This window comes from Vulpes lagopus, chromosome X, assembly GCF_018345385.1.
Source record: "Vulpes lagopus strain Blue_001 chromosome X, ASM1834538v1, whole genome shotgun sequence".
NCBI lineage: Eukaryota > Metazoa > Chordata > Mammalia > Carnivora > Canidae > Vulpes > Vulpes lagopus.
In genome coordinates, this window is record NC_054848.1 from 72638454 (window position 1) to 72654481 (window position 16028).

At 33.9% G+C, this 16028-nt stretch overlaps 2 protein-coding genes across 2 annotated transcripts; both read right to left on the reverse strand.

Moving 5' to 3' along the window:
• Nucleotides 1-624: 624 nt before the first annotated feature.
• On the reverse strand, nt 625-999 carry LOC121483174 (peroxisomal membrane protein PMP34-like). Its single transcript, XM_041741512.1, has one exon. It carries the CDS (start codon nt 997-999, stop codon nt 625-627), a length of 375 nt encoding a protein of 124 aa, XP_041597446.1.
• Nucleotides 1000-1074: 75 nt separating this feature from the next.
• On the reverse strand, nt 1075-1497 carry LOC121483173 (peroxisomal membrane protein PMP34-like). The gene has a single exon (XM_041741511.1). It carries the CDS (start codon nt 1495-1497, stop codon nt 1075-1077), a length of 423 nt encoding a protein of 140 aa, XP_041597445.1.
• Between the last annotated feature and the right edge of the window lie 14531 nt (nt 1498-16028).

A 16028-nucleotide genomic window follows, 5' to 3' on the forward strand; every position in this document is an offset into this window, starting at 1 on the left:
AGATGTGTTGATGTTGTTGTTTAGTTTTTTGTTTGTTATTTTCAAAAGAAACCAATTATTTATCTATGAGTAAGATTTTAGAGATGATTCAGGGATTATACAGTCCTTAAGTGGAATATTTGAGGGTAACTTTTAAGCAAATAGGATAATTTCAGAGAAAATATATACAAACTCCAGAATGTTTGGCAGGGTGTGGGAAGATAGACTTCTAACCATTATAGGAAATTGCCTGGTAGGCAAGATTCATATTAAGTTTAGAGTATATAAATATTCAAGGTGGAAATATCTATTAAACTCTCAAAATATGAAAGAATAGTCATGAAAGTCATTCTTAATATTAAGTCAGCATTAAAAAAAGACACAAGTATTTTTTTTCAGGTTTTCAATGTTTTCTTTTTGTATGACCATTAGACAACCTCCCCAACAAAATTCAACAAACCATAATAAAAATTAAGTTGTTGACAGGTCCAGCTGGCTATAGTCCATGTTTACCCTTAGATGCTTTTCCAGCCAGTGAGGGTAAAATTCATGGTATATGTGGCAAGAGTAAAAAGAGAATCACTTCCCTTCACACAGAGGAACCCTCATCTCGAGCATCTTTCTGACTTCTCAGGGTGCAGTGTCTCAGTGCTTGTGGGCACTCTTCAGCCCCATAACTGTGAAGGTAGCGGCTGTCAGTTTCTCATAAACCAGGAACATGAGGGCAACAGTGAGGACTGTCTGTAGCAGTTTGGCTTCAAGGCCTTTGTAGAGTCCCATGATTCCAAAACGCTTTACTCGTTGGTGAAGAAGATAGAGAACATTCCGAAGACTCCCCAGTGTTCTGTTTTCTGGGTTTAGTCTGTGACGTCCAAACCTCAGAATGGACTGTACTGTCTGCATGGGATAGGTGACAGTGGTAGCAATTGCTTTGGATATTGCACCAATGATGAACACATCCAAAGAAGAAAGCTTCATTCGTTTCTTTAGAAGCTGCCGTTTTAAGCCTTCATAGAACATGAACTGGATGGCAGGATTGAAGACCAAGAGCAAGGAAGGAAATGTGCCATTCCATAAAGCCAAAATTCCTTCATCTCAAATGATCTGATGAAAAGCATCAATGATACCTTTGTAGTTGGTTGGTACAATGTCTTCATTCTTAAATTTTGCCCCTTGTAGCTTCAGTCTGGTATTTACCACCCAGAGTGGAGTTGTTAGCAACACATTCACCACTCCTGCAGCAAATCCAACTACTAGATCTTTTCCAGTAGTAGAACGTTGACCTTTGACCCAGACTGCTTTGAGACTATTAAAAGTGTAGAAATAGACAAAATTGGAGCAGCAGAGACTGGAGATAACTGGAAACCACCCTCGATATGGTGCCAGGAGGCCTTCTTCTTTAATGATCTCCAGGAGCACCATGTGTGTAGTTTTGGACTTTCTTTTCTCATCAACTTGAAGTCGCAGTCGAGCCGTATCCAAGGGAAAGAACACAGTCATTGCTGTCACGCTTCCCATGGCTCCGGCCACAGCGTGGACCAGGCTTTCGTAGGACAGCACGGAGCCATTGCTGCGGCTCCCCCAGACCTAGCAACACTTTTCCCTCAGGAGCCGCAGCGAGTGGAGGGAGGAAAGAAGACACAAGTATATGAATGAATTTTTTAACACTTATGAGTGTTATAATTATGTTATTCTCTTGTTGGAAAATATAACTTATTTGAAGAGGAACATTATAACCATTATTATTGCTAACATTTCAGAAAACTATATTCTAATAAGATTTACTTTAGTTAATATCTATATTTATTTATTGTTTTTGCAGATATATGATGCACTAAAGAGTTATAGTGTATGTCATACATAAAATGTCACAGTTCTTATCCTCTAGAACTTGGTATTCCACTGAGGACAAAGCAAAGTTAAAAACTAAATAGTTAATAGGAAAAATTAAATTAGTCCTTTAGATCCTCTTGATCCATAATTCAATTTTGCACAATTTTTTAGATACTTGAAAAATCCAATAATATAAAAAAGCAGAAAATGTAAAACTGAAGAATAAATCTAGGAGGGAAATGAGGGAATAATAAAGTGGTTTGAAGAAATGGGTAAAAGAGAATACTGAATCTGCAAAGTAATAAAAACAAATATTTAGGTGACACATAATGGTCTAGAAGATAATGGCACCAATATTATCTACATTACTACAGAGCTACAAAACAGTGAGGGAATTAAACACCAATTAAAGTTAATTAAAAAAAAATAATAAATAAATAAAATAAAATAAAAAAAAAAAAAAGAAAATGTTTTTGATTATAAGAGAAGCCTGAAATAGGTTAGAAGTTAAATTGTGGATGTTTTAATCACTCAGATATTGGCTGTGATATCAATGACATAAAAGCACACTCTAAAAACAAAACAGGGGATCCCTGGGTGGCGCAGCGGTTTGGCGCCTGCCTTTGGCCCAGGGCGCGATCCTGGAGACCCGGGATCGAATCCCACATCAGGCTCCCGGTGCATGGAGCCTGCTTCTCCCTCCGCCTGTGTCTCTGCCTCTCTCTCTCTCTGTGACTATCATAAATAAATAAAAAAAAATTAAAAAAATTATAAAAAAAAATAAAAAAAATAAAAACAAAACAAAGTTTTCTTCTTTTAAATTATGTGAGATGTAAACTTTTCTACTTTTTAGGGGTGAAGAATAAAGAAGTTGTGATTAAAACTCTGAAATTTGTATCTTGTAATATGAAGAGTTGTGTGAACATAAAATAAACCAAGTACATCCTGTGATTCTAAAGAAGGCGATTTTGAGGGGATATTGGGTTGTCCTTTGAGCTTTCAAATGTATTGCTGGAGGATTTCTGTAACCTTATGCAAATAAATTTTAAATATTTAAGAAACAAAGATCTCAGTAAAAACATAGCTTAATTATTATTATTTTTTAATTCATGAGAGACACAGAAAGAGAGACAGAGACATAGGAAGAGGGTGGAGAAGCAGGCTCCATCCACTGAGCCTGATGTGGAACTCAATCTTGGGACTCCAGGATCACACTCTGAGCCAAAGGCAGATGCTCAACTGCTGAGCCACCCAGGCGTCCCAACTTAATTAATCTTTAAGATGAAAAGGGAAAAACACGCCAATATAAGAAGGAGAAATGCAAAAAGTTGTGTAAGCAATTTACATACAGTTTTTAAAAATAAATTTGTTAGAAAGAACAATTGAAAGATCTATAAAAAGCAGAAGGAAGTTCAGAAAGAGGGAAATACATACATGTAAATTTATTTATATATATGAATTTACATATAACATTAAACTGCTGAGTATATTTAAACAATAAAACATTTGTCAAACATTTATAATGTAAATATTTCTGCAAAAGATAAAAATATAAAAAAGAAGATTAAGGAGCTGTTAACAATTTTATATAAAGAACACAATGCACTCTTTTGCAATCTTTAACAGTAAAAAATTGGAGAAGAACAATTTAAAAATTAGTTTTTCATGTATTTTAGTGCTTATAGTTTTAGACCAAGAATGTAATATACATATATGCCATTAGAATAAAAACAGTCCCCTTCAGTGGTGAAATCTTTATCCTACTTGAATGTTTAAGGGAAAAAAACAGAACTTCAAAATACATGAAACTATAACTGTCAGAACTAAAAGGAGAAATAAATAAATCCACAATTAGGGGTGAAAATATCAATACTCCTTTTTCTGGATAGAACTAATAGAAAATAAACAGTGATAGTGAAAGGCTATATAACACATTCAGTCAACAAAATCTAATTATTTTCTGTAGAGGACTTTACCCCCCAAAAAGCAGGATACATGTTTTTAAAGTGCACATGGAACATTAATCAAGATAGAGTATATTCTAGTTTATAAATTAAGCCTTAACAAATTTAAAAAAATTAAAGTAATATGAAGTATTTTCTCTGACAAAAATGAAATTACGCATGACATCATATCACAAAGATAACAGGAAGGTCTCAAAATACTTGGAAATTCAAAGACAAATTATTATTATACCTTATTAATCCATTAATCAACAAAGAACACTTAAGGGAAAAGGAAAATCGGAAAATACCTTAAACTATATGAATGTAAGCATGATATGTCAATATTTGTGGGACACAGATAAAGCAGTGCTTAGAGATAAATTTATAGCACAAAGTGCTTTTATTGGAAAAATAAGACATATCTAACTTAAAAATCCAGCTTCTTATTTAAAAAGTTAGGAAAAGGGGATCCCTGAGTGACCCAGCAGTTTAGCACCTGCCTTTGGCCCAGGGTTTGATCCTAGAGTCTTGGAATCGAGTCCCACATTGGGCTTCCTGCATGGAGCCTGCTTCTCCCTCTGCCTGTATCTCTGTCTCTGTCTCTGTCTCTGTCTCTCTCTCTCTGTGTCTCTCTCATGAATAATTTTTAAAAAGTTAGGAAAATAAGGGGAAAATAAACCCAAAGTGGGCAAAAAGCAGAAAATGATAAATATAAGAACAAAAATTGATAAAATTGAAACCTGGAAAATAACAGAAAATTAATAGAAGTAAGCCAAAATTTTGAGAAGATCAATAAAATTTATAAAATGTAACAAGACTGAAAAAAAAAAGACCAAAGGTATGAGGTAGCAATTTAAGGAATTAAAGAGTAGATATCACTGCGTACTCCAAAGATATTAAAATCATAAAAAGGGGATACTAAAAACTCTATGAACATAAATTCAACAACATATATAAAATGGACTATTTCCTCAAAAGCCATAAATTATCTAAATGCTAAACACAAGCACAGATTTTCAGATATCAGATAATAATTTCCTCCTGCCCTTCCTTTCTGCTTTATGAACAAAATGAAATGTGAATATTGTCAAAATGTATACATCTAAAACCTGATTAATCTAGGTGCTTAAATAATTTTTAAAACATTTTCTTTTCTTTTTTTATAATAAATTAATTTTTTATTGGTGTTCAATTTACCAACATACAGAATAACACCCAGTGCTCATCCCGTCAAGTGCCCTCCTCAGTGCCCATCACCCAGTCACCACCACCACCCGCCCTCCTCCTCTTCCACCACCCCTAGTTCATTTCCCAGTGTCAGGAGTCTTTATGATGTGTCTCCCTTTCTGATATTTCCCACACATTTCTTCTCCCTTCCCTTCTATTCCCTTTCACTATTATTTATATTCCCCAAATGAATGAGAGTATATAATGTTGGTCCTTCGATTTTTTTTAAATTTTTTTTAATTTTTATTTATTTATGATAGTCACAGAGAAAGAGAGAGAGAGAAAGAGAGAGAGAGAGAGGCAGAAACACAGGCAGAGGGAGAAGCAGGCTCCATGCACCGGGAGCCCGATGTGGGACTCGATCCTGGGTCTCCAGGATCGTGCCCTGGGCCAAAGGCAGGCACCAAACTGCTGCGCCACCCAGGGATCCCGGTCCTTCTCCAATTGACTTACTTCACTCATCATAATACCCTCCAGTTCCATCCACGTTGAAGCAATTGGTGGGTATTTGTCGTTTCTAATGGCTGAGTAATATTCCATTGTATCCATAAACCACATCTTTTTTATCCATTCATCTTTCGATGGACACCGAGGCTCCTTCCACAGTTTGGCTATTGTGGACATTGCTGCTAGAAACATCGGGGTGCAGGTGTCCCGGCGTTTCATTGCATCTGTATCTTTGGGGTAAATGCCCAACAGTGCAATTGCTGGGTCGTAGGGCAGGTCTATTTTTAACTCTTGAGGCACCCCCACACAGTTTTCCAGAGTGGCTGAACCAGTTCACATTCCCACCAACAGTGTAAGAGGGTTCCCCTTTCTCCACATCTTCTCCAACATTTGTTGTTTCCTGCCTTGTTAATTTTCCCCATTCTCACTGGTGTGAGGTGGTATCTCATTGTGGTTTTGATTTGTATTTCCCTGATGGCAAGTGATGCAGAGCATTTTCTCATGTGCATGTTGGCCATGTCTATGTCTTCCTCTGTGAGATTTCTCTTCATGTCTTTTGCCCATTTCATGATTGGATTGTTTGTTTCTTTGGTGCTGAGTTTAATAAGTTCTTTATAGATCTTGGAAACTAGCCCTTTATCTGATATGTCATTTGCAAATATCTTCTCCCATTCTGTAGGTTGTCTTTTAGTTTTGTTGACTGTTTCCTTTGCTGTGCGAAAGCTGCTTATCTTGATGAAGTCCCAATAGTTCATTTTTGCTTTTGCTTCTTTTGCCTTCGTGGATGTATCTTGCAAGAACTTACTGTGGCTGGGTTCAAAAAGGGTGTTGCCTGTGTTCTGCTCTAGGATTTTGATGGAATCTCGTCTCACATTTAGATCTTTCATCCATTTTGAGTTTATCTTTGTGTATGGTGAAAGAGAGTGGTCTAGTTTCATTCTTCTGCATGTGGATGTCCAATTTTCCCAGCAACATTTATTGAAGAGACTGTCTTTTTTCCAGTGGATAGTCTGTCCTCCTTTGTCGAATATTAGTTGACCATAAAGTTGAGGGTCGACTTCTGGATTCTCTATTCTGTTCCATTGATCTATGTGTCTGTTTTTGTGCCAGTACCACACTGTCTTGAGGACCACAGCTTAGTAGTACAACCTGAAATCTGGCATTGTGATGCCCCCAGCTATGGTTTTCTTTTTTAATATTCCCCTGGCTATTCGGGGTCTTTTCTGGTTCCACACAAATCTTAAAATAATTTGTTCTAACTCTCTGAAGAAAGTCCATGGTATTTTGATAGAGATTGCATTAAACGTGTAAATTGCTCTGGGTCACATTGATATTTTCACAATATTACTTCTGCCAATCCATGAGCATGGAATATTTTTACATCTCTTTGTGTCTTCCTCAATTTCTTTCAGAAGTGTTCTATAGTTTTTAGGGTAAATATCCTTTACCTCTTTGGTTAGGTTTACGCCTAGGTATCTTACGCTTTTGGGTGCAATTGTAAATGGGATTGACTCCTGAATTTCTCTTTCTTCAATCTCATTGTTAGCGTATAAAAATGCCACTGATTTCTGGGTATTGATTTTGTATCCTGCCATGCTACCAAATTGCTGTATGAGTTCTAGTAATCTTGGGGTGGAGGCTTTTGGGTTTTCTACGTAGAGTATCATGTCATCAGTGAAGAGGGAGAGTTTGACTTCTTCTTTGCCAATTTGAATGCCTTGTATTTCTTTTTGTTGTCTGATTGCTGAGACTAGGACTTCCAGTACTATGTTGAATAGCAACATTCATAAAACAATGTGATTCATCATATCAGCAAGAGAAAAACCAAGAACCATATGATCCTCTCATTAGATGCAGAGAAAGCATTTGACAAAATACTGCATCCATTCCTGATCAAAACTCTTCAGAGTGTAGGGATAGAGGGAACGTTCCTCAACATCTTAAAAGCCATCTACGAAAAGCCCACAGCAAATATCATTCTCAATGGGGAAGCACTGGGAGTCTTTCCCCTAAGATCAGGAACAAGACAGGGATGTCCACTCTCACCACTGCTATTCAACATTTTCTTTTCTTGCAAATACTTCTTTTATTCTTCATCAAGAGTGACTTCAGACTTTTGCCAAGTCTCTTTCAGAAAATAATTTGTTGAGAAGGATTCTTTTAAATTTTCCTTTTCGTCTTACTTTAAACTTCTATCTTTGATACTGTGTACTAGGAATATTTCTATATGTGAGACTGCGACTCTGGCATTTACAAAATGTGTCAGATTTATTGCCTTTGGAAGAAAATAAGGCACTTAGACATTCAGCTGTTGAACTTTATGACCTTATCAGAAAGATTTTCTCCATTCTTCCTTTTTTACAAATAAGTATTCATTCACTATCAATGCTATTACATCTACTTTCAACTATTGAATTGACCTTTAATTTTATAAACATCAGTAAATCAACCATTAAAATGAAATAAAATTTGTAACTGCCATTAATCATGAAACAGAAACAGTCTAGAGCATAATACACTATTGATCACATTCAGAGTTTTAAATGGCATCATATCTGCTGGCAGCAGGGAGGCACTTCAAAATTTTACAGCCCCAAAGTTAAAGATCACAGATTTCTAGGCTGAGTAGGAAAAATTAATCCACGTTTATCATGAGAAGGAAGTGCAGGTAAGTACATATATTAAGGTATTTTTTAAATGAACTGGATACTTCTGATTTATTAACATATATCTTCTGTTATGTCTCCTTTTTTTGAGACCAAAAATTAGCTTTAAATAACCAAGAACCCAAGAAAGTACTCACTGAAAATCTTAGTAACTTGATCTAATTTGAAACAACTGGCTCTTCTCTGTATTTTGTTGTTTACCTCTTTCAGAGTCCTTCATTCAGTGCTAGAATATTTTCTCAATTATTCATCTCTGTTACATTTGGTTTACTCAAGTATACATAAGAACATGATCCCTAACTTACACTATTGTCATATTATTAGTAATTTCCAGCATAAGCAACAGTGTTCAAACCATATATATTTAATATGTCCAGTATCTAGAGAAAGTATCTGATTATGAATAGTGAGCAAAAACTTGGCTTAAAGTACATTAGTTTATAAGTATTAGTAAATAGACACTAAATGCATTGCTAGTCTTTAGAAATAGTTCTTGGTGCTGCTTGACTCCTATTTGCAAATATCCTTTCGATTTCTGAAAATTACATAAGAAGAGCAATTGTCCTTTGGTTATTCACTGCTCCTAAGTACCTTCTTCATCATGCTTTCTCTTTCACTTGACTCATATCCACTTGCAAAGTCAACCTAAAAACTACAGTTTATTTATGAGTGCTTTTAATAATAACTACTATATATATTATGAGTCAGCCACTGAAACAGACCTTTTATTCATTGTCTCATTTGACATGCACAGCATATTTTTACAGTATCATAACTCTAATTTTACAGACAAGTAATGCAAATTTCAGCAGAATTATTTAGTGGCTGAAGTTTCATATGCTGATTTGCAAATTTCCAAAAATTGTATTTCTTTCTTGTTAATATGGAGCACTTTTCTTCCTCCCTTCCTTCCTTCCTTCCTTCCTTCCTTCCTTCCTTCCTTCCTTCCTTCCTTCTTTCCTTCCTTCCTTCTTTCCTCCCTTCCTTCCTTCCATCATTCTTTCTTCTTAGTATTTGGCTCCTGAAACATCAGAAGGGGCTTCCACTGGAAATGGAAGAGTATAAAACATCTTTATATAAAAAGTAAACATAATATCTTATTGATAATTGAGTTTTTATGACTGTGTTATGTTCATCTCTGCTTAAAATTAACTTAGGTAAATATTGAGAAGGTGTTCTGTCGCACAAACATAGTCTAATATGTATTTTATATGAGAATAAGAGAAGAAATCAAATTTTCATTGAATGACAAAAAATATGTAAAGTAGTACTTTGTTCTTAAGGTATTTTTCTTCATAGAATTTCCAGAGACACACACACTTACATATACAGAAAGACTCCTTAGGCATTGCCATACAGCTATACAGGAATTATGAGCCATACTCTCCATGTTTAGAAGCTCTACTGTAAAAATTTTAAATGATCTGACTGTGACTGAAAATAAAATTTAAAATACTGATTTCACGTAATCTTTCCTGACCAACAAACAAGGCCCTTTCATGTCTAATTCTTATCATTTCCAATGTTGTCATTCCAGATCAGGTTCTGAAAAGACAGTCACAAAAGTCTTCTAACTGTTCTCCCTATATTCACAGTATCCACAATTCAGTGCATCTTGCACATCAATGACAGATACAACTTCCTAAAGTATCATGATAATTGTATCTTTCTCGTGTTCATGATCCTTGCATGGAATTCTCTTGATAATCAAATAAAACATTTTCATATCTTTTGGACCCTGAAGGAAACTTAGAGATGATATACTCTGCCCCTATTATCTACCAGAGAGAAAAACTAAAGGTGGAAGGAAAATTACTTATGTAAGATGTTTTGTGTTTGTTTTTCTCCCCCTAAAACTCTCTCCAGGATAGTACATGACATTTAATGATGTCTTGTCACTTAACAATAAAATACTAACTAAACATTCAGTCTTTTTCAATATAAATCAAACCTACTTTCCCACTTTTGTCTGTTACTATTCCTCCAGATTACAACCTTCCATGTATGTACATAGAATTTTGCTGCATAAATTTCTTTAACATATTTTCTATTGTATTCTTAATAATTGATTATAAAACTTACCTACTCTTTCAAATTTCAGATTGAACACTACTATTGATCATCAAATTTGGTAGGCTATCCTATTTATTAATGCTAATGACAATTTTTAGCCTCTTAAAGAATAGACTCATTCTATATTGTGTTTGCATTCTGTCTCTTCTAATGGTAAGCTTCTTGAACACAGGTTCTGATCCTTGTGCACTTATGTTTCCTTTGCAACACTTAACACAGCACATTGCATATAACAGGTGCAAAATAAATATTTGTAGAATGAATGGATACAATAATGAGCTAATTACCAGGAATTATCAGGGGTTCTTTCTCCTTATTTTATGTGAATCCAAACATCCACATATTTAGAACATCTGGATGGTTGGCATCAAATAGTAAAACATATGTATGATTAACATAATTTCTTTTACATTTCATCTGGATGCTTTGGCATTGGTAAGATAGCCGAACTCTCTCAAAACCATACTGTCACTTTGGTATTGGTTACAGTATTTTTAATTTGAATGAATAAAGAGCCCCTTTAAGAGAACTGAATAAAGCCCATTTTAAGGCACTATTCAATGAAAAACACAATAGGACTCAATTTTCTGCAAACAACATCAGTCAAATCTAAGTAACAAACATAGTTGTATGTGTGCATAGTATATGTGTACATGTGTGAATACTTTCTGCCCATCAATTGGAATTTTTGGCACACATTTCAATGATGCTCTATGCACATTTTGTAATATTTTCTTTGTATCGCAATGCTTAGATGGGTTGTACATCAGCCATAAATAATCTGTTTATGAAAGAGGGAACACTTTGGAAATTGTCAGTAAGATTGTCTTCATATCAGTGCATACTAATGAACATTTGCAGTTCAATAAAACTGCTGGGCTCTGCAAAAATAAACTTGATAATATATTTATTTTTCTTTTTAAAAAAAGATTTTTACTTACAGGAAATGGTAGAGGGACTAGATAATCATATTTTATACTACTTTGGGTAAATATTTGGAGAGAAAAAAAGCACTTAAAATAGAAAGAATTCACATCAAAAACATATCCTAAAAACAAATTATTATGATATATTAAAAAAGTAAAATGTTAACAACTTTTCATGTTGCAGAAGATAAAATCCTTCAGTAATTCTCTTTATTCAAAATTATATTTTCATGACTACATAAACCTTCATGCTGTTACATTTTCTTTAAAGTATATTTCTAGTCTTACAATTCTGTGAGAAAAATTACAAGTTCTGCTTATCATGCTAAAATCATATGATATTAATCATGGATTTCTGCTTTGGCATACATATATAAATGAGTGAGACTTTAAACCAAAGCTATAGTATCTGAAACGCGTATATAAGGGGGAAGACGGTGAGTTTGTGTGTATGTGTGTGTGTGTGTGTGTGTTTATAAAATGTGTTTTTTAAAATTCTTTCCTAACTTACATTATGTTGACCTTTAATCATTGGTCCATACCAAATTCTATGGAGTTTTTGTCATTTGTGTTTATTTTAAATGGCTAAATGATCAGTTAAATACTGACAGATCACGTATAATTCAAGATAGAACAGTGACCAAGCTGTGCAGCTATTCTTCATCTCTCATCCCTTTGGAGATAAATATATATCTATGTACTGATATATTGATATATCAATATAGATAGATAGATAGATAGATAGATAGATAGATAGATAGATAGATTTCTTGCAGATTTTCTAACATAATTATTATATGCTATAAACTATCCAAATAATGTAATGGCTTCCACAAAATTACAACCTTCCTCTTGCTCTTCTTCATTAAAAGTAACTCCCAGTGATCAAATATTAATTAATCTCCTTTTTCCCCAAATATAAATTAGTGTGTATATATATGAATATGCAGGTATATGTATATACATATATGTATATATATAGATAATGATTATATAATGTATGTAATGATTCCTTTTTCAGTTGCAGGTTTAAAATAATAGCTGTTTGTACTACAAACCTTGGCTGTTTTGAATCACTATTTTTTTAAGTTTGTTTCTGGTTTCTGAATCTTGTTACTACTTTTCCAGTTACACCCAAGAGTGAGGCTATAAGTGAAAGCATGAAAACTATTCTAAAATATTTCCTGCTTTCCCCTTTTTTTAAAATTCAACTTTTAATTTTTTAATTAAAAAATTATTAACATCAATCTCAATGGCTGAGCCTAGGTTTGATTCTGTTTTTTTTTTTTTTTTTATTCTAATGTTTTCTGGTTCCTGGCCCTGATCTGTTTCTTGGGTACGGCGTTCATGCTTTCCTATATCATACTCTATGCTTCTTCCTTCTCGGTTTTTTTATTACAGCTTCTACCATTTGTTTAAGATCTACTGCTTGTAGACCTATTGATATGAGCTGAAAATGCATTCTGTTTCCATGTACATTTTCTAAATATACCACAAAATAATACTGATTATTCTTATTTTATTTTATTATTTTATTTTATTTTTAATTTTAATATTTTGGTATATTTTTATTGGAATTCGATTTGCCAATATATAGTATAACACTCAGTGCTCATCCTGTCAAGTGCCCCCCTCAGTGCTCATCACCCAGTTACCCCATCCCCCCCCAACTGCCTTTCCACTTCCACTTGTTCGTTTTCCAGAGTTCGCAGTCTTTCATGTTCTGTCACCCTCTCTGATATTTCCCACTCATTTTCTCTCCTTTTGCCTTTAATCCCTTTCACTATTTTTTATATTTCTTGAATTAATGAAACCATATAATGTTTGTCCTTCTCCGATTGATTTATTTCACTCAGCATAATACCCTCCAGTTCTATCCATGTTGAGACAAATGATGGGTATTTGTCATTTCTAATGGCTGAGTAATATTCTATTGTATACATAGACCACATCTTCTTTATCCATTCATCTTTCGATGGACACCGAGGCTCCTTCCACAGTTTGGCTATTGTGGACATTGCTGCTATAAACATGGGGGTGCAACTGCTTTGGTTTTTCAATGCACCTGTATCTTAGGGGTAAATCCCCAGGAGTGCAATTGCTGGGTCGTAGGGTAGCTCTATTTTTAACTCTTGGAGGAACCTCCAAACAAGTTTCCAGAGTGGCTGCACCAGTTCACATTCCCACCAACAGTGCAAGAGGGTTCCCCTTTCTCCACATCCTCTCCGACATTTGTTGTTTCCTGCCTTGTTAATTTTCCCCATTCTCCCTGGTGTGAGGTGGTATCTCATTGTGGTTTTGATTTGTATTTCCCTGATGGCCAGTGATGCAGAGCATTTTCTCATGTGCTTGTTGGCCGTGTCTATGTCTTCTTCTGTGAGATTTCTGTTCATGTCTTTCGCGCATTTCATGATTGGATTGTTTGTTTCTTTGTTGAGTTTAATAACTTCTTTATAGATCTTGGATACTAGCCCTTTATCTGATACGTCATTTGCAAATATCTTCTCCCATTCTGTAGGTTATCTTTTAGTTTTGTTGACTGTTTCTTTTGCTGTGCAGAAGCAACTCTATGGTCAACTAATATTAGACAAAGCAGGGAAGACTATCCACTGGAAAAGGACAGTCTCTTCAATGAAGGGTGCTGGGATAATTGGACAGCCACATGCAGAAGAATGAAACTAGACCATTCTCTTACACCATATACAAAGATAAACTCAAAATGGATGAGATGAAAGATCTAAATGTGAGACAAGAATCTATCAAAATCCTAGAGGAGAGCACAGGCAAAACCCTTTTTTGAAATTGGTCATAGCAACTTCTTGCAAGATACATCTATAAAGGCAAGGGAATACTGATTATTTATATCAAATTTTATTGTCAACCTTTGAGATAAACATTATAATCCTATTTCCTGCTTTATATTCCTATTTGTAGGCTACATAATATGAGGCAGATAAATTTTTTTAACTTATACCAAATCTTTCTATAACTGAGTGTAACATTTCTTTCATCTGATCAAATAGTGGTTATAACCATTTTTCATTAGCAATGTTTCTTAATTTATTTTTCTAAAGAGGAAAGATCATCTATTTAACTTCTGGAAAGAAAAACTTTTTAACATTTTTTGTTTCTTTTGCTTTTAAGGAATAATTTACATAAAAAAGAAATTAGAATTTATTTCAATGAATTCTTACAGTTTTATATACTCGTGTATCTACTACTCAAAATAAGATTACCCCAGAAAGTTCTCCCTTGCACTCTGGTCATCCTCACACTCTGGTCATCACTGCCACTCTCACCCAAAAGCCATCACTTTCTAATTTCTAACATCATAGCTTTTTCTGTGCTTGGACTTCTTATGAAAAGAATGATACAGCATGTATGCCTTTGAGTTTGACTCCTCTATCTTTCTAAATATATAAATATATATAAATACATTATAAATGTAAATATAATAATATCTATATAAATACATATATTAAATATAAATATGTTAAAACATAACATGAGATCTACTCTTAATTTTTTAAGTATACAAAACAGTTTCATTAATTATATGTACATTTTTTACAGCAGAATTGTAGATCTGAACTTTTCATCTTGCATAACTGAAACTCTATAGTCATTATGGTACTCTATCCCCCCCTCAACCAGCCCTTGGCAATCACCTCTCTACCTTGTTTCTATGAGTTTGACTATATTAGATATTTCATATATGTGGTACCATGCAGTATTTTTTCTTCTGTAACTGGCTTAAATCATTTAGCATAATGTCCTCAAATTTCATCCATGTTGTAGAATACGACAGAATATCCTTCTTTTTTTAAGACTGATAAATAATATTTATTGTACACACACACACACACACACACATACACCATGTTTTCTTCATTCATTCAGTGATGGAGATTTAGGTTGTTTCTACTTCTTGGTTATTGTGAATAGTGCAGCAATGAACATGAGACTTTAAATACCCATTTGAGATCTTGTTTGCAATTCTTTTGGATAAACACGTGTATTAGATGTTATTGGGTTATATGATATTTCTACTTTTAAACTTTAAGGACCCACAATGATGTTTTCTATAATGGCTGCATCATTTTACACTCCACCAACAATGTCTAAGGGTTCCAGTTTCTCCATATCCTCACTAACACTTGTGATTGTGTGTGTGTGTGTGTGTGTGTTTATTGGCCATAATAACATGTGTAAAGTGATAGTAGATTGTAGTTTTAATTTGTAATTCACTTATAATTAGTTACATTGAGTATCTTTTTATATGCTTATTATTATTTGAGTATCTTCTTTGGAGTAATGTCTATTCAGGCTTTTTTTATTCATTTCTTAAATTAAGTTCTTTATTTTTTGTTATCTGAGTTGTAGGAGTTCATTACATATTTGGGATATTAATTCACTATTAGATATATAGTTTTCAAACATTTCCTCCCATTCTATAGGTAACCTTTTTACTCTTGATTATTCTTTTTGCTGCAGAGAAGCATTTTAATTTTATAAGTTCCACTTCTCATTTTCTTTTCTTGTCTTTTTCTTTCTTTCTTTCTTTCTTTCTTTCTTTCTTTCTTTCTTTTTCTTTTTCTTTTTGCTTTTGTTGCATGCACTTTTAGTGACATACAAAGAAATCATTGGCAAAACCAACGTTATGACTGTTTTTCTTTGTTTTCTTCCAAGAGTTTTATAGTTTCAGGTCTTCTGTTTAAGTAATCCATTTTAAATGAATTTTTGTGTATGGTATAAGATATGGGTTCAATTTCTCTTTTTTTCATTTGGTTATGTAGTATTCCCAGCATCACGTGTTCAGAAGACTATCTTTTCTCATTGGGTAATCTTTGTATTCTTATTGAGATCATTTGAACATATTTGTGTGGGTTTATTTCTTGTCTCTCTATTCTGTTCCATTGGTTTGTGTTTGT